Source organism: Tupaia chinensis, unplaced genomic scaffold (genome assembly GCF_000334495.1).
Source record: "Tupaia chinensis unplaced genomic scaffold, TupChi_1.0 Scaffold138757_1, whole genome shotgun sequence".
NCBI lineage: Eukaryota > Metazoa > Chordata > Mammalia > Scandentia > Tupaiidae > Tupaia > Tupaia belangeri.
Window position 1 is genome coordinate 2,496,603 of NW_006198649.1, and position 19,869 is coordinate 2,516,471.

General features: G+C 34.7%; 1 protein-coding gene across 1 annotated transcript in view; it reads left to right on the plus strand.

The window, feature by feature from the left end:
- Window positions 1-19,869, plus strand: part of LRP1B (LDL receptor related protein 1B) — a 1,871,701-nt gene that overhangs the window by 1,342,450 nt on the left and 509,382 nt on the right. Inside the window, exons 40-41 of the mRNA XM_027765590.1 lie at window positions 8,194-8,328; window positions 8,878-9,007. Coding sequence (XP_027621391.1) covers window positions 8,194-8,328; window positions 8,878-9,007 — 265 coding nt within the window. The remainder of the gene's footprint in view (window positions 1-8,193; window positions 8,329-8,877; window positions 9,008-19,869) is intronic.

A 19,869-nucleotide genomic window follows, 5' to 3' on the forward strand; every position in this document is an offset into this window, starting at 1 on the left:
ATACACACACACACGCACACACACACACACCTCATATTTTCTTTATCCATTTATTGATTATTGGATACTTAGGTTGATGCCATATCTTAACTATCATGAATAATACAGTAAACATGAATGTGCAGACATCTTTTTGACAGATTGACTTCCTATTCTTTGGCTATATATGAATTAGTGAAAGTATACAATCAAAAGGTAGTTCTATTTTTAGTTTTTAAAGGAACTTCCCTGTTTTCTACAGTGGCAGTACTAATTAACATCCCTACCTACAGCATATGAAGGTTCTCTTTTCTCTACAACCTTGCCAGTGCTTTATTTTTTGTTATTTAGATAATAGTCATTCTGAATGGTGTGAGGAGATACATCTAAATGATTTCAATTTGCACTTTCTTTATGATTAGTGATTTTAAACACTTTTTATATGCCTTCTTCTTATGAAAAATTACAGAAGTCTTGGCCATGTTTAGGTCTTCCTTTGAGAATTCTTCAGATTGATTGCCCATCTTTTAATTGAATAATATTTTTTGGGGGGTGAGCTCCTTGAGTTCCTCATATAATCTGATTTTTAATCCCTTGTTAGAAGTACAGATTGCAAATATTTTCTCCCATTCTTTAGATTGTCTCTTTACTCTGTTGATTGTCTTCTTTGCTGTGCAGAAACTTTTTAGTTTCATATAATCCCATTTGACTATTTTGGTGATTTTGCCCATGCTTTAGAAATCTTATTTTTAAAATAGATATTTGCCTACACCATTATGTTGAAGTGTTTCCTCTATGTTTTCTTGAAGTAATTTTATGGTTTTTTGTTTAAGTCTTTCATACATTTTGGAAATATCCATCTTTCTGTGGCATTACAAAATGGAATACTCTTCAGCCATAAAAACAATGAATTCCTGTCATGTAAGAAAAAATGAATGAATCTAGAAGATATAATGCTAAATTAACTAAGCTAGGCTATTAAACACAAATTCTGTGTGTCCTCACTTTAAAAATACTATGTGTCCTTACTTATTAGAGCAAGCTAAAAGTCTCAATAGAATAAAAGTAAAGAGTATAATGGTATATGCAAGAAGCTGGATGGATGGGCATTGGAGAATGGGGGAAATTGATTAAAAGACACAAGAGTGCATGCGAGCAAGTGCAACAGGTTATAGAGCAGTGTACCATAATAGAGTAAAGGCGGAGCAAATTTGCATGAAACCAAGTAGAGTGAATTTTGAATGTGCAAATATAGTGTAATGATAAATGTTGGGGATGGTGAATATGTTTACATTTTTATTTGATTATTACACATTGGATACATTTTTTGAAAAATGATATTGTACCCTATAAAAATATACTGCAATTATATGTATATCAGAAATTACAAACAATATTATTTTAAAAAGTATAGGGTAACCGATATTTGTAGCCTCACCAACCATGCCAATAATTTTCTGCTGTTCAGTAGTTCTTCTCACACTGGATGCTAGATCCAGAATATAGTAGTGTTTAGATTTAGTATAGATAAAACTGGGTTTAAATTATTACTTATAAATGTATTAGGTAATATATAAGAATGTCCCCTTCAAACACCAGTTTGATCATTTAAAAAAAATCGTATCCAGAGTACCTCATTTTATCTTACACTTCTCTATCTTTAGTATCCCCTATTAAATCTTTTTTTTGGGGGTGGAGAGATTTTCACTCTAGGGCGCGTGCACTCGCCAGACAGACAGAGAGAGACACAGAGACAGAAAGCAAGAAATCACCCCCCAGGGGGGATGGTCACGCTGCAATCCCTTCTCCTCCATTCTCCTCCTGGGATCTTGGGCATGCACGCACACGCGCCCGGTGTGAGTTCTAAGCCACCAGATCCGGGACGCGAACCACGGTCGATTACGTGGGAGTCCAGCGACATAGCCATTACACTAACTGCTGGTTCCCCTTCTAATTTGTTTTTTTCTTCTTTTTATTTGGTTCTTCATTCTTTTCTCATTCTTCTTCATAACTTCTTTTAATACAATAGTCAATAACTTCCAAACTTCTTTCATCTTCACAATTTTGCCTTATTCATGTGGTAGTTGCTATTATTTGAATAATACTAAGTGGAGCTAGGGATGTTTATAATAGTTTGATGTCTCCAAAGTTAAAGTTGGATATTATTACTTTTATAAGAGTTGCAATGGCTTCTTATATTTTGGTTTCCTCTCAGAATATCAGGTAAATTGAAGGACTAATGTTTGACAATGTTTGATACGCACTGTAAGGTATAGATCTTTGGCAATCATACTACAGTGTTTATAAAAGACACATTAAAAAAGCTAATTATATTGAGATTTTTACCTCTCAAATCCTCTCATCACTAGACATGGAAAGTATCCTGGTCATTGGGTAAGAAATTGAAATAATAAACTTGCCCTTACTGTTTAGTAATAGCATATTCTATGGGCATCACTAAGTTGAAGACTTTACTTCTTATCTAGGAAGGTAAACACCATCAACAAAGGTAAATAAGCAGGTTGAGCCAGTTTCTAGAAATGAGAGAGCCTTCCAATTTCTTGTCTATTTAACTGTATAAAAAGTCCTCATTGATTGTATTTGCCAGGTATAGAGGAGATGTTAGAACTCAACAATAGTTGAAGAAAGTCTAGATCCTAGATTATTAATTAGGAGATAATTAATTAATGCATTAAAACAAGTCCTACCTACTAAAGCTGTCCATCATATGACTTACTGGGACCAGCAGTTAGCATAATGGCTATGTCGTTGGACTCCCATGTAGTTGACTGCAGTTCACATCCCAGACTCAGTGGCTTAAAACTCATGCCGGGCACGTGTGTGTGCGTGCCCAAGATCCCGAGAGGAGAATGGAGGAGAAGGGATTGTGGCGTGGCCATCCCCCCTGAGGGGTGATTTCTCGCTTTCTGTCTCTCTGTCTCTCTCTGTCTGGCGAGCGTATGCGCCCTATAGGAAAAACCTCTCAAAAAAAAAACCCAAAAAACAAAAACGAAAAAAAAACATCGTATGACTTACAATCACATCTTTGGGTATGTACCCACTAGAAATGATAGTGTATGCTTACTCTAAGAAATGGAAAAATATGCACACACCATTATTCACAAGAGCTGGTGACTGAACACAACTTGAATGTTCCAGATGGGCAAATAATTTATAGTATTTTCACACCATGGAAAGGCAAGACACATAATACAGAAAAGATGAATCTAATAATTAAAATATTGAATGAAATAAATCAGGCCAAAGAGTACATGCTGTATTTCACCATTACATAAAAGTTTTTTTTTTTAATAAAGAAATAAAAAAGATAATCTGCAGTGGTAGAAGTCTGAAGAGTGGCTGCCCAGTAGGAAAAAGGACAGGTACTTACTCAAAGGAGACTCAACAGGGCTTCTGGGGTGGTAGCAGTAACCTGTGTCTTGGTTTGGGTTATACTCATGTGTTTCACGTGCAAAAGTTTATCAAATAGCAGTTAAGACTTGTGCACTTAAATAAATGTCAATTATAAGTGAAGGCATAATTAAAAAAATCAAACAATTTGCCTCAGAGGGATGCCTTCAGTGGTATGACAAAAGTACATCTTTGATTCAGTTCAACAAATTTGTTACTAGACAGGATAAAGATAAATGAAATATACTTATCAAATTTGTTGTTTTCATGAAAAGGATTCAATGGATAACATACAATTTTTTCAAATGTCAACAGGCAGGATCCATCATCAAATTTAACAAGCTGACATTTAATAGGATAAATTTAAAGTTCTTCAGCTTAAAAAGATATATGGCCTAATAACCACTAGATGCATGTTCTGAGGAAAATTATACACATTACCAATTTTAGCTCCATACAGCAGAGCTGGTAAAAATGAGCAAAATTACAGAGGAAAAAGAATCTTTGTAATAGCTAAAATTGGGCTGTTTTATGAGGTACTATATTCCCTTTCTGTACCAATAGAAATAAAACTTTAACGGGAGAAGATTAGAGTTGGAAGAGAGCTAGAGGTTTTTTGAATTATACCTTATTTCAGTTATATACATATATACATACAGTTTATTCATATTAATATTTACATATAGAAAACATATGGTCTGGAGAGGCAAATAACTTTGAGAAGTTCCATGACCAATGGCAGAACAATGGTAACTATGTAGTCCTAGATGTAGTACTCCACTCTGCTAACTTTCTAGTGTGTTGATGATGATTGTGTTAGAAGGGTAAATCACAGCAAACATATACAATATATTTTATTTTCTTTATTCATGATAAAACTCATGTGCGTGCATGAAAGAGAGAGAGAGAGAAATGAGCATCCTCCATCAGGTCTGGTCATGATTGTATTAGCTAGGTATGGAGGAGATGTTAGAGCTCAACAATAGTTGAAGAAAGTCTAGATCTTAGATTCTTAATTAGAAGAGAATTGTTTGATACAATTAATTAATGTATTAAGTCCTTCCTGTAGTCCTCTAGTCAGTCAGATCTTGGCTTTTTGCATGCAAGCCTAACATGTTTGAAGCAAACTGGTTGGTGATTTGAACTATGGTAGCTGTATGGGATCTGGTTTCTAATAACCAGTGCATAACCACTGTGCCAGGGAACCAGTCTACATGGATTTTATTTGGTATGTTTTTATATGTGTATGATGTGTACTGAAATAGACTCTGAATTGAAATCACAATCCAACATCCCATGATATCATGGAATAGAATATGTTCACAACAAGTGATCAATACGTGTTTATTAATTTATCATAAGAAAATAGACATGGGTAAAATGACCTTAAGAAAACTGTATTTTTCTTTTCCTATTTTCAGATAGGACCCAACATGTTCTACCCTTTGTAGATGGTTAGATTTCAGCTCTTAAATACTCATGGAAAAATTTTTTCTCAAGTTAAAAATTTAACTTTTGTCATTGTCAAAAGATCTCCCCCTTGTTTTACAGACAAATGTCACTATAATGATATATGGCTTTCCCTTTAATTCTGACTTTACTTACAATCCACTATAGCTGGCCACCAATCATTCTGGTATATAACCCTTGAAAATCATTACGGAATATCTTCTTGTCTTATATCTGTTCAGAGGTCATTACACTATTTGTTGCCATGTTAGATTATGCATTTTGTTAGTTATTCTATAATTATAAATTAACAAGTTACCATATGTCTTAAGATATTTTTTTTCAATTCTATTCTAGAACATAAATTCCATGATTGCATGGATTCTTCATATTCTTATACCTACACTATTCTTAGCACATACAAATAATTTATAAATATCTAGTAACTAGAAGTTAAGTTAAAAATATATTTTGAAATGAGTGTTAAGACACACTTATAATAGATCTTTTCTTCACTTTCTCTGTTTACAACTCTCTCTCTTTTGCATCTTTCTGATTTTTCTTGTAAAATTTTATCATATTTCAACTTGATTCTTCCCCTAATTAAAACATTTTCCCAATTCATGCTATTTTGTAGATATCCCTAGATCTAGAAAACATGTTCTCACATCTTAACAAATATTTTATTTAGTATGTTCCCATACATGTACAACATACATGTTAAAATTTGATAAGGAAAAGGGATTTTGGATACAAATGGGTAATTTGGTTCTGTCCTTCTGGTCCTCCTGAATGCATCATCCCATGGTTGATTTGCTCACCCATTTCCCAACAATAGAATAGCAATTGAAAGGATACAAGGAAACCTGCCATTTCCTCAGTATTGTGGTCCAGGGGAGTTGGCCATTCAGGGATAGCTTCATACTTCTGTGTCTCCTGAACATGTGAATACATTGGCGAAAGTTGGGCCAGTTTAAGTTCCTACCCACAAAGTATCTCATGATCTCATGCTAAGAAATAAAAAGACACAATTTGACTTCAATATGACAATAAAGTATATGCAAGATGTGGTGTTGAATATGGGAAGAAATACTTCATGATAATACTGAATAGAATTTTACAGGGATGCTGAAGCTATGGAGAATAATATGAAAGTAAAAGTTACATATAAAATTAAGGCTCTTGTTTATTTTAATGAAAATTATTGTAAAAAGTGATTGGATGATGAATATATTTTGAAAGAAGGATAACAAGAACCCCAGAATTTTAGTAATGCATTAGATATGAGAATATTTGGCAATGAATTGGAAGTGGAGCATGAGAAAAAAGTGATTAAAAAGAAAAAAAGAAAAGGCCCTGAAATTTTAGCCCAGAAACAGAGGATAGAGATACCATCCATCTATCCGCCATGACAAGAGAGCTGCCATAAAGAGAACTGCAAGAGATTGCCTTTTCTACCCACAAGTAGGGGACAAGGTAGGTGGTAGGACATATAGGCCTAATTTTTTTTAATTAATTTTTTTTGGAGAGGTTTTGCTATAGGGCGCATGCGCTCACCAGAAAGACAGAAAAAGACAGAGACAGAAAGCAAGAAATCACCACCCAGGGGACATGACCACACCGCAATCCCTTCTCGTCCATTCTCCTCTCGGGATTTTGGGCACGCATGCATGCATGCACACACACCCAGTGTGAGTGTAGGCCACCAAGTCTGGGACTCGAACTGCTGTCAACTAGATGGGAGTTCAGCGACATAGCCATTATGCTAACCGCTGGTCCCTAGACTTAATGTTTGAGGGAAAAACATTGAAATCAATATGTAATTCCTAGTATTTATGCAAAAATGCTTATTTTTGTTGACAGCTTTTCTATTTCAATAACAGAAACATGTTAAAAGATTGAACAAAATTTGAAAACCAAATAAGTCCTTGCTTTTCAGTTATATATTTGGTTCCAATACACATTCTAATAATAATCTTTGGTCTGCTTCAAAAAATTGCATATCTGGGGAACCAGCAGTTAGCATAATGGCTATGTCGCTGGACTCCCAAGTAGTTGACCACGGTTCACATCCCGGACCCGGTGGCTTAAAACTCACGCCGGGCGTGTGTGTGTGCATGGTCAAGATCCCGAGAAGAGAATGGAGGAGAAGGGATTGTGGCATGACCATCCCCCCTGGGGGGTGATTTCTTGCTTTCTATCTCTATGTCTCTCTCTGTCTGGTGAGCGCACACACCCTATAGCGAAAACCTCTCAAAAAAAAAAAATTGCATATCTTACTTTACCAGTGTTGAGAACATGAGGTATTTGGATAAATTTTCTAAACAGGTAAAAGTATTCAGGCTCTTTTTAAATTTGAAACAGAATCCCAAAACTTAGTAATAAATGGCTTTCTTATACTAATGGCATTTAAAACATTTTTTCCATAGTTTGTCACTGTGCCAAGGGAAATTATAATGGTCTTAAAGGATTTGTTCTTCAAATAACCATGTAGGTCACAACACAAAAACTTTCTTAGTTGGTGGCAAATTTATTATTTAATGATTTGTCCCTAGTGTCTTTCTGGTGACTGCATTTAAAATCATTGGTCTATAATTACTACCATTTATGCATATGCATGCACATATAATATATTTCATTTATAGTCTTTAAACACATTTGTCACTCAAATATTCAAAAAGCACTATTATTCAAAGACTCTCTGATCACATAGAGCAATTCTTCAAGAATTTTTAAACTCACTTGTACAAAGACAGTTTTAAAAATAATGGAAGGGATTTGTAGTTGACATTTGCAAAACTGTTTAGTATCTCAGAAAGATAATTGGATGATGAGACCATTTTAAGGCTTTATTCATTTAGAAAGTCCTTATATTTAAAATGCCATCGATGTAGTAGAAATTCCTGTATGTTTCTTTCCTTGTCTCTCTAATTCGAGTCTTTATTGATTGAAAGTCCACAGTAGTACTTTTTTCAAATATAAAAAGACTCTGACACAGGTATAGTTATATAGAGAAAAACTGTGGTCCAAAATAATATGATTTGATAGAGAGGTTGCTAATTCATGAGGGATAATAATGTATTGAGTTAAAATGAAAAATGAAAAAAAGTAATAAAAGTGACAGATATTCCAAAAATATTAGAACAACTTTAAAAATAATTAGACTAAAATAGGTGGTTTTCTTCCTGTTATTTTTCTACTATTATATTAGGAAATCATCCTGAAGAATACTTACATTCCACTGTATCCAGAATGATGATTTCCAAACTACTAATGAAGAACGACCGTAATACATACATCGATATCTTTTATAGTGTTTGTATATTCATTTTGTTTTCTGTGTCTTATATGTAGAAAATGATACCATCTACTGGACAGACATGGGCTTCAATAAAATTAGCCGAGTGAAAAGAGATCAGACTTGGAAAGAAGATATCATCACCAATGGCTTGGGAAGAGTGGAAGGGATAGCTATTGACTGGATCGCTGGTACAATCCATGGCTTTTTCTTCTTTCTTTTCATGCTTATTTTGTTAGAGGCTCAATCTGCTTTTTAAAAGTTCTTTCTCTGGCTTATAATTTCATTGTATGTCTAGCCACAGGGGTAAATGGTCTCTTGCTTTTGACACCACTCTTTCTAATGCTTCTGAATCTTTAGAAAAGTGTTTTTATGTAGAAGTAGATTATGAAGCATTAACTTTATCCAAATCTCCTTAGAACTCAATAAAGCAGGTAAGTATATGTGTTGGAAGTTCTCTTTTGCCTGAAGTCAATAGAAGGTTAAAAGTTTCCTTCTTTTTGGTGAGAGAACTTTACATTTATTTTTAACACGTGTAAGTATCATGATCTGATTTAAAGCAGATATATGGGAGGTCATGATTGGAAGTATTCATGTATTAGTTTATTGGCAACTTCCTCTTAGGAAGAAAATGATTTTTTGATAGTTATGTGAACGTTTAGAAATTTAATTTTAGCTATAACTAATAAATAATTTTCTTTCTCACAACTGTATTATAAGCACTTCTGTATTTCTTCCAGGTAACATATATTGGACAGACCATGGTTTCAACTTAATTGAAGTTGCAAGACTCAATGGCTCTTTCCGTTATGTAGTTATTTCCCAAGGCCTGGATCAACCAAGATCTATAGCTGTGCACCCAGAGAAAGGGTAATTTTAAGATTTACATATATCTTCTGTGTTTTTAGTGACTTTACTTCAGTTCTATTGGAAAAAAAGCAGACAACCATGTTTAATGTCTATTTTTAGCTATAATGTCTGAAACACACTAAAAAGTATATTACCGAAGCAGAAAAGAAAAAAACACATACTTTTACTTTGCTCATATATAATTCAGTGTATACTTGATGATTTCACAATTATTGTTATTTTATGTGTATATTAGTCCAAATACAACATAAACATGTATTTAGATTCTCAATTTAAATTTCTTCCCTAAAACTGTTTACATGATTAGCTATTCAGTTAATTGTTGACGAGTGAAACAGTCATTCGGCAGCCAGTCTTCTCTCCAGAATTTCTAAAACTTCGATTACCTCTGATTTTTCAAATCAACCTATTCATCCCAAAATATTTATTATTTTTTTATTCCTATTTTTATGTTGAGTTCCAGATAAGTAGGTCTACCTGTCTTCTTGACATTTTCATTTTAGGGACTTTATAGGTCCCATACTGTACATATATATATAAGATTGAAATTAATTCAACTTACCACCAACTTCTGATATTTTCTTCAAAATAGTGAGGGTGTGTGTGTGTGTGTGTGTGTGTGTGTGTGTAGGATTTAAAATTTATAAATTACTTATTTCTTTATTCACTACATTCAATATTTTCAGGCTGCAGTAGAGTGAAGCTGCAGAAGGTGAAACCAGATATAAGGGGAAACTATTATATTTACATTTTTTTGGCATACTTCATTTATTTTTTGACAGAGAGATTCTTTTTATAGGACTTGTTCACTCTCTGCAGATAGACAGGGACAGAGACACATTCTCCTTTTGGAATTTTGGGCATGCATGCACATGTGTCTGCCGTGAATTTTAACCTGCCATGTCCAGGACTCCAACTTCGGTCAACTACATAGGAGTCCAGTAATGTAACCATTATGCCATCTGCTGGTTCCTTAACATACATTTTTTATTGAGATAAAATTCATGTGAATAAATTTTCTGCTTTAGCCATTATAAATTCTATAATAAAATGACTTTTTGTACATTCAAACTGTTGTACAACCATCACTATGTAACAAGAACATTTCCATCATCTGTAAAAGAAAGCCTATAAACCCTTAACCAACATCTTTCTACCTCTCTCCCCTAGACCTTCCTTGACTTTAGCAACCATTAATCTATTCTGTCTTTCTATGAGGTCTAGTCTTTAGCTTCCATGTATGAGTAAAGGACATTCAATAATTTTCTTTTTGTGCCTGGTTTATTTTATACAATGTCCGCCAGACTCATCCAAATGCCTCAAAGGACAGGATTTCATTCTTTTTAATGGTTGAAAGTATTCCAGCTGGTATGTATATCACATTAAACTTATCCATCCATCTACTGATGGGCACTCGTGTTGACTCCATATCTTGGCTGTTGTAAAGAGGGCTGCAATAAACATGGAAGTTTGGGCATCTCTTAGGCATTTTTTTCCCTTTAGGAGTCAAATTACTAGGTCACAAAGTACTCCTATTTTTAGTGATTTTAGGAACCTCCGTACTGTTTTCTATAATGGTTTTACTAGTTTACATTTCCACTAACACTTGTTCAGGATTCCTTTTTCATTGCATCCTTACCAGTGTTTGATGTTGTCATTTTCATGATAGCCATGTTGGTCGATCTGTTTCTGTGGTCATCCTAACTCAGTCATCCTCATTAGCATTTCTTTTTGTCTCCCTGTTGGAGTTTCTTAGGGTGCAGTTTTTGGTGTTATTTTCTGTTTTATTTGTTGGTCACATCCCATCTAAATATTATAAACTCTAAGATATTTATTACCATAACAGATCTCACTCCTGCACATTAAACATTTCATTTAGAGACCTATGGCAAATTGTATATTCCAAGATGATTAAGAAAATATCTTCCATCTCTCAGGCATGCCCCTCCCCTTTTTTTTTTTTCTTTTAAGAGATAATTTTACCATAGGGTATGTATGTTTGTCAGAGAGACAGAGATAGAAAGCTAGAAATCACCTCCCTGAGGGGGATGGTCTCAGCATAATCCCTTCTCCTCCATTCCCCTCTTGGGATATTGGGTACACACTCACATGTGCCAGGAGTGAGTTTTAAACCACTGGGTCCAGGACTCGAACTATAGTCAACTATGTGGTAGTCTAGTGACATAGCCATTACGCCATCTGCTTGTCCCCATGCATGCCCTTTTTACAATGTGACAGCAACACTTTTCTAAAAGAGATGTGGAGCCATTTTTTCCCTGTACATTTGAATCCAAGTGAGCCTGTGACTATGATGCAGGTGATGCAGTGTAACTTCTAAGGCTATCTAATTAGAAAATACAAAACTTAAACATGGTTCTCTTAGATGCTCATAAAAGCCACTGTTCTTCTGTGAGGAAGCCAAGCAGTCTTGTGAAGAAGCCACATATTGGTCTCCTAGTGAGTAACCTAAGCCAAAGTCTCAGCTGATAGACAATATTGATTGCCTAAGATGTTCAGAGAATGAAACTTTAAATAATTCCAGTTCCCAGCTTTCATGTCCCTCTAACCTTACTGCCATCCCAGTTGATGTGTAGATATGAGGAGTGCTCTTGAGTTCTGTCCAAACTTCAAAATAATGAACAAATAAATTATTGTGTTAAACCTCTTAACTTTGGGGTGATTTGCTACTCAGCAATAGTTAACTTGAAGATTCAGTAAAAATCTTTATCTTACATATCAACAATTAGGGCCAACTGGTGGCATGGAGGTTAGGACAAGTGGATCCTATATGGCCTACTATGCAGTTTAAGTCCCAGACTGACTGGCTTGAAAATCACACCAGGCTTGGTGTGTGTGCATACCCAAAATCACAAGAGAAGAAAGGAGGAGAAGGGATTGTGGCATGGCCACCCCTCTCTCTCTGTGTGTCTCTGTCTAGCAAGCACACATGCCCTATAGAAAACTACATTAAAAAAAAGATAAAACAATGTGTCAACAATTAAACTAAATTTCTATCATTTTAATGGAGCCATCAGTTGTTATCAATTTGATTTTCAGTTGCTTAGGCTAAAATATTTGGTATCATCTTTGGAGTCTCTTTCACATATCCTATATTTAATACTCTATTACCTTTGACTTCAAAATACATTTATACTCTATCTACTTCTTATAATTTTTATTACTATTACCCTAGCATGAACCATTATGTCTTGCCAGGATTTCTAAATTGTGAGTAGTGTTTTACCTGCATACTCCTACAATCTGTTCTTTATGTAGGAGCAAAATGATCCTTAGAATTAGATTTTTAATTTGCTTTAGATAAAGAATTATTTCCCTTTCCATTTGTAAAGTGTTGAACACTTCATTTGTACTATATAGAACCTCTTGTGCCTGGCCTCATAGATTCATGCAGTTTAATTTTATAAGCCTCTTGCTGCTAATGAAAATTTGTATTTGCTTTCATTTTTCATTAAAATTCTTTCTATGTCTTCAAGTTGATAGTCTAACCCTTATTTTTGTAAAATACCTCTTATCACTTCCTAGCTACTTAAGCATATGACTATATGTACTTCTCTGTAGATTGTTTGTGAACATTAAGCAAAGGAGCCTTTACTTCACTTTCTGTGAGTCTATTCAATGAACATTTAGTGAGTGGTAGTCACTGTGAACTAGGACATGTCAACATCCCTCCAGTCCTCCTCAATCTTCAATTTAGGGCATCTTGACAAAATAGTAGGACAAATGAAATGCACTGATAGGCACTGTGAAGTATTAATGTCCTCTGTTCACAGTGAGTTTTCTGTTTAAACTGTAAATTTAAACATGTGCAAAAGCTTTGATTATATTATTATGAAGTCAGACTCATTTACAGGCATAAGAAGACTAGTTGGTCTAACACAAACATAATATCTTTTTTTTTTTTTTTTTAAATTTTTGCCTTAGGATTTGTGTACTTACCAAGGAGAAAGACAGGCATAGTGGGAGGGAAACTGAAAAATCACTCCCCTCCCGCAAGGGGGATGGCCATGCCACAGTCCCTTATCTTCCATTCTCCTCCTGGGATCTTGGGCACATAGACACATGCACCCAGTGTGATTTTCTAGCCAGTGTGTTTGGGACTGGAACTACAGTCGGCCATGTGCGAGTCCAGTGATGTAACCACTATGTCATATCTGGGTCCAGCTCAACTTAAATCTTAGGTCCAAATCTCATATTGAAATAAATATTCTCATAAGACTACTATAAAAATTGTTTGAGGTTAAAGGAAAAAAATGCCAGAGTATGATATGAATAGGTTGTAAAACCCAGGATAGCAGCAACAATGGTAGTGACTACTAGAAACTTAGAGAAGACTTGAAGAAGAAAAAGCTAGCTAAAATGAATTAGGAATACAGTACATAAAATAGCTACAAAATAATCAAAGAATTTGTAACGGCAAAGCAGAGACCATAGGCAAGAGTGTTGGTACATGATACAAGTGTAAGAAAAGTAGATTATGTGACTGTATGATAAGTTGGAACCACAAACAGGCAGTAGCATTTTGAAGAAATCGCCATTGTGACATCTGTTTACCAAGTGAAAACTAGTCCTGGTCCCTCTGTTCTAAACTTTCTCTTTGGTCCCAAACAATCTACATAATCTTGGATCAGTGATGTGATGAAATGTTATTGATGTTATATAATTCTTTAAAATAGGGAATATTTAGGACTGATAATTTATTGTTCTTATAGAGGAAGGGAAAGAATTTTTCCTCTGACCTCAAGTCGAGTAATGGAGTGTGCTAAAAGGCAAATATGTAAGGGGGAGACGAAAATAAATAGAGCAGTGAATAATAATAATAATACATTCTTTTTCAGTTCAAGTCCACATACCAGAAGGAGTCAAGTTAAAGTTGAAGGGAGGAGGGACAAGCAGATGGCATAATGGTTAAAACTCATGCCAGGCGCATGTGTATGCCTGACCTAAATCTTGAGAGGAGAGTGGAAGAGAAGGGATTATAGCTTGACCATGGCCATTCCCCCCACCTCCCAAGGAATGATATCTCTCTTTCTCTGTCTCTCTGGTGAGCACATATGCACAATAACAAAATAATCTCTTTAAAAATAAATTTAAAAATAAATGAAATATAACTAGAAAATAAAATTAAGGTGTATAGACTAAACTAAGAAAATTGAGCAATGAGGGGAAAGAGAAAATAGGAGGTAAGTTGTGAGGTAGTAGGGTATAGAGAAAGTTTTTCATAGTATGGGAGTGAGTAGTTGGTGCACATATTCATAGGCTGATGAGAAAAAAACTGATAGGAAGAAGTTGACAACAAATTTAGAGAAAAAAATTGCAGACAGTATAGAAGTATTCTCTCTTTGACAAGGGGGTAACAGTAAGGAGGAATGAGAGGGAAAACAGACAGAAAAGATGTATGTCTTATATTAGATATCCCAGAAACAGATCCTGGAATGAGAATTAAGTCAGGAAGTGAAGAAGTTGGATAGCAATGGGGAAAAGATCAAGCAAATGTTGAATTTTGATCCTAGGGTAGGTCTCAAATTGATTCTTTGAGGGGCTCCGGAGTGTAAACCTGACCTCAAATATAGAGTAGTTGACTTTCAGACCCCAACTATGCAACCATTAGATAAGGGTTACTCAGGGGAATACATACTCCCTACATTTTTGGCTCTCAGTGCCTCTTGGGAGAAGAGACTCCAGTGGTCCAATGGCAGTCCTCTGAAGAAAGCTGTTTGTCTGAGCTGCTTCCATTGCAGAGGACATAGAAGCTGGGCCCTGGAGTGCACAGAATTGGCAAACAGCATCTGAGCACATTTATCCTAGGGCACTGACAATGTCCACCATAGTCTGGAATCTTGGCTTAAGAATTTACTACTTTCGAGGTATTCTGAAATATCTTGGCTTCATTCTTTGAGGTTATTGGGAAGATAAAATAAGGTAAGTGGTCATTTATTCCCCTCCCTCTTTAGAGATAGAGTGATTTAAGAGTTGGAATATGAAGATAGAATGTATTTTGGAGGTTAAATTAATGAAATAGAAGACATTGACAGTCTTCAAAAGTAGGGTCAGCAGTTGCAAATAAATAGGTATGATCTGCTGAAAATACTGTGATGAATATTTTCTAAAATAATAAATAAAATAATTTTAAAGCAACATGAGACCAACTGGGATGATTTTTAGACTCTAAACAGGATGTTTTCTATGATTTTGAGTAATAATGCTTGGCAAGTTAGGTGTAGTTAAAAAAAGAAAAAGAATGAAAGAAAAAGAGCCAGATAGGGACCAGAGGTGACAGACTCAAAATTGACTGAGTGACCAGTCAGGAGGTGAGATCTGGAAACTAGTGCTGGAGAGAAGGAAACCAAGAGCGGGAAGCCAGCATAGAAGTAGCAGGCTCAAACTTGACAGGCACACACAAACAAGACAGCTCTGTCAAATCAGTGAAATTGGAAATAGAGTATTTTCAAGTAATAATTAACTTCATATATGTCCTTGCTTATACATGGCAGAAGCAAAAGGGAGATGAAGGTCTCTGGGACAATAAAGATGAGGAAATGTAAACTGGGTTATTCAAAAGCTCATCCACATTACTCATAAAGTTTCCAAGCTTGTCAGCAGTGGAGGAGGAAGATGAAAAGGCTGCTGTCCAGTGGTAAAGCAATTAAATAAATTTAGCGGGAAATCATGGCAGAGTGATGATGTGGTGCTATGGGACCATAGAATGTGTGAATTCATGCTGTGAATGTGTAAGTAAGAATCACCCCAGAGGAAGTTTTCCTTCTTGCTTAAAATGACTTCTCCACTTTTATTCTGGATACAGTGACATCTCTTTTCCTCAGTAAAGCCATTCCTTTTTACTTTCAAATAGATTTAGACCCCTCTTATCTGAACAAACATGACTAATGTTTTGCTACTTTCTAGGTGCTTATTCCTCACCTTCTTAGAATACCAATCTATTTCTGTCCTCTCAATCATTGAATCCCTGAATTTCAGATTGTATTTAATTTGTTTTCTCCTGGATATTTTATACCATTGACTATTCACTCCGGAATTTATTTCTGTTAACCTCTGACTCTGAGTTTTCTATTCTCTCTGATTTTCTCTACAAACCTTTTTATGAACATTATGGTTGACTTTCTTCTCATTCAAGGTTTTGTAAGCTATTCTCTCTCTTCCTATTTTCTAAACTAATGTAATTTCATTTTTTTTACTTTAATCACTGAATACTGAAATACATAAATACAAAATATAATACAATTTCATATCCATCTCTTTATATTTTCAATTTTTAAAAACAATTATCATTTGAATATGTGTCACTAAAATTCAAGTGTCCTACTATCTTTTATCTACTGAATTCCTTTCCTAAACATAGTATAGTTTGTGTGTTATCACAAAAAAAATCAAAACTGGATTTTTGAATAGTTTTTCATCACTTATTTCTGTTTTGCATTATCACAAAAAAGATTGAAACTGATTTTTTAAATAGTTCTTCTTCACCTATTTTTATCTGTCAACAAATCCTGTCATTTCTTCTCCCTAGATGTTTGCTAGATTTGCTATTTCTCTACATTGCAAAGAGGCCCATCACAGCATTGACTCAGTAGGAGAACCTTCATAATTATTTGATCTTTTAATTTTGAGCCCACAAAACATGGTTTACATATCAGTCCACAAAAAAGGAATCTTTGTTGTCTATAGCAATGTTTAAATATTATTTAGCTATGTACCTTCATTTCTTGAAGTCAGTTTTTCTTTGTTTTTGCTAGAGAGATTTTCACTATAGAGCATGTGTGCTTGTAGGAGAGACAGAGAAGGACAGAAAGTCAGAAAGTGAGAAATCACCCCTGCAGGGAATGGCCATACTGCAATCCCTTCTCTTCCATTCTCCTCTTAGGATTTTGGGCATACACACACTCATGTGCACTCAGTGTGAGTTTCAAGCCACCAGGTACAGAACTCAAACCATGGTTGACCATGTGGGAGTCCAGCAATGTAACCATTCTACCATCTGCTGGCCCCTTAAAGGGTATGTTTCCCTATGTTCACAGTAAAGAATAGATATACATATTTAAATGTTAAGTGTAGTTGGAAGAAATAATTATCACCACTTGAAAATATTAGCATTATTTTCTCTCTGTACTTTAGCTACATGTTTATTGACTTTAATTCACTGAAAAAAAAGCTAAAAAATGAAAAATTATGTAAAATTATTCAAATATTGATTTCCCAATAATATTACATAGACATTGAAGTCAAAATTCATATCATTGGAATAAAATACAGCATTTTAATATTCTGTTTGAAGTTGAAACATGGCAGGTGGTACTGCCAAGGGAAAAGGTGAACTATAATGAAGTAAATTAACTGAATCCAAGATACAAATGTGCCTTGAAAAGTGGGCATACAGCCTGTTTTTTGAATAATGGAGACTTGAGATCTTTTAAAATATAGCCAAATGCAAAATAGAAACCATGTATGGATTTCGTTCAGCTTAAAAAATCAGGTTCTCCCCTTTACTTTTCTTTTTCTTTCCCATCTTGCCTCTTTCCTTTTTATCTCTCTCTCTTTAGTTAAGCATCACATTCTCCTTTGAAAATCGAAATGTAATAATTTCCTTAAGATAAAAAAAATCACAGTATGCTTATGCATACTTTGATTAGCCTCCTATAGTACATATTCTAAGTGAAACAAAAATACTGTGTTTTTTTTTTGGTCCTTCTGGGCAGCCGAATATATGTTGCTTCTCATAATTTAGCTTATTTCCGTGATTGTAAATAACTTGCTGATACATTTTCCAATCCATGGCAAAAATGGGATCTTGGTGTTATACAAGTACATAGTTTCAAATGGTCTTTGATTATGTGTGTACTTTCAGAGTATGCTCAATAATATACAGAAGGTCTTGACTGCTTAATGTCTGTTGAGGTAGCAAGAATATAGAGTACTTTAGTACTATCTGGACCAGCAGTTGGCGTAGTGGCTATGTCGCTGGACTCCCATGTAGTCGACTATAGTTTGAGTCCCGGACCTGGTGGGTTAAACTCACGCCAGATGTGTGTGTGTGCGTGCCCAAGGTCCTGAGAGGAGAATGGAGGAGAAGGGATTGCAGCACAGCCATCTCTCAGGGGAGTGAGTTCTCACTTTCTGTCTCTCTGTCTCTCTCTGTCTTTCTGGCAAGTGCACGAGCCCTATAACCCTATAGCAAAACCTCTCCAAAGAAAAGAGTTAATACTATCTCTTAGAGTATATTTTGAATCTTAGGGTGAAGCAACACATATAAAAAGTAATGGAATATGTTTGATTCACAATAGAAAAAGTGATGAGATCTGTATGCTAGCATAAGCATTTATGAGACAAAGAAATGGACTCTTCTCTGTCTTATCTGTTGAAAATAATGTGTATAGTATTCTCAACTGGATTGGTGAGAAATGCATACATGTTGGAATATTCACTTTGCAAGATAAGTGACATATGTGTTTGAATGTATAAAAGAAATCAAAATAAAAAATATTAAAAAGAAGATACTATGGGTCAAATACCATGCCGTACAATGTACTACAATCATGCTATAAATCGCAATAACCCTTCACCATAGTCTCTGAAAAAATTATATGAAAAAATTATAATGATAAATGAAATAGTAGTATACATTAATTTTGTTAGGAAGTTTTCTTTGAAATGCTACTACAGATATTCTTGTTTCAAAGCTAGCTAAGTTTTTACTTACCCAGTGTTTTACCATATGCTTAATCTCTATTCCTTAACCTGTAAAAATGAATCTTGGATCTTACCACTTCTTCTACAAAATGAGAAGGTCTATGAGAAGTCAAAGTGCTCTGAGTTGCCGTTGTGCTATGTGCTTGTGAAGGACAGAGACAGGCCAGAACAGTCAGGCACCTCCCACTTCCAGAGAATACCCTGGGGCTGACCACTGAAACTATATTGAAAGAAAATCAGAAGTAACACACATATATGTATAATTATTCCCTAATTTCTTAAGAAATCTGTCCAATAAACGTGTGAAACACAAGTTTCAAAAATTTATTTTCCTTTTGTCTATAGAAGATGCCTCAGTTCATTTTAATGTGGGATGTCCAGGGTAGGTTGATATGATAAGTGTTTAAGATAGATTGAAACAAATAATAATATTTTATATTTTCTGAGGATTCTAAACCAGCTCGTGACATCTAGGAGTCTAGGTTCTAGGAGTCCAGATGTTAAGTAGTTACAAGATATTTAAGTTATAGAGAAATAGCAAATGTCATACATTGAGGATACTAAAATGGCATAAAATAGTTAAACATGTGGACAACACATCGATATCATGTATGTGTACATGTTTGTATGCATGTGTTTGTTTAAATGAGAGGGCAGGCAATGCAGCGGAGGGCAAATATGTAAAACAAGGGTCTAACTATAATATACTGCAGTAAGTTTAATGTGCTTTGGCATTACAGATGCCAAAACAATTTTTCTTTGTGAAGAATTTTTCTTTCATACTTCTCCAGTGTGGGCTGTCCATACACAAACTGATTGTTCTTTGCAATTATTCAGTACCGCAAAGCAGTGAACCAAGGAGGAATCCAGTGGAAACTTAAGAATAACAGATCCAGGAAAGCAACAGATGATAACTTTAAAAAATGTGTTTAAACTTATCTAGAAAGAAAAAATAGCCAAAATGGTTGGACCTTTACTTTTCCTCAAGAGAAAATTTTAATTCTAAAGTTGTTTGTAGGAATGACAGCTTTCTTATCACAACATTTAAAATATTTCATTATTAAAAAAAAAAAAGCCCTTACTTTTCTAACTTCTAGAGACTTAGAATTTTAAGTATTTTCTGTTTCAGTTTTAAATAT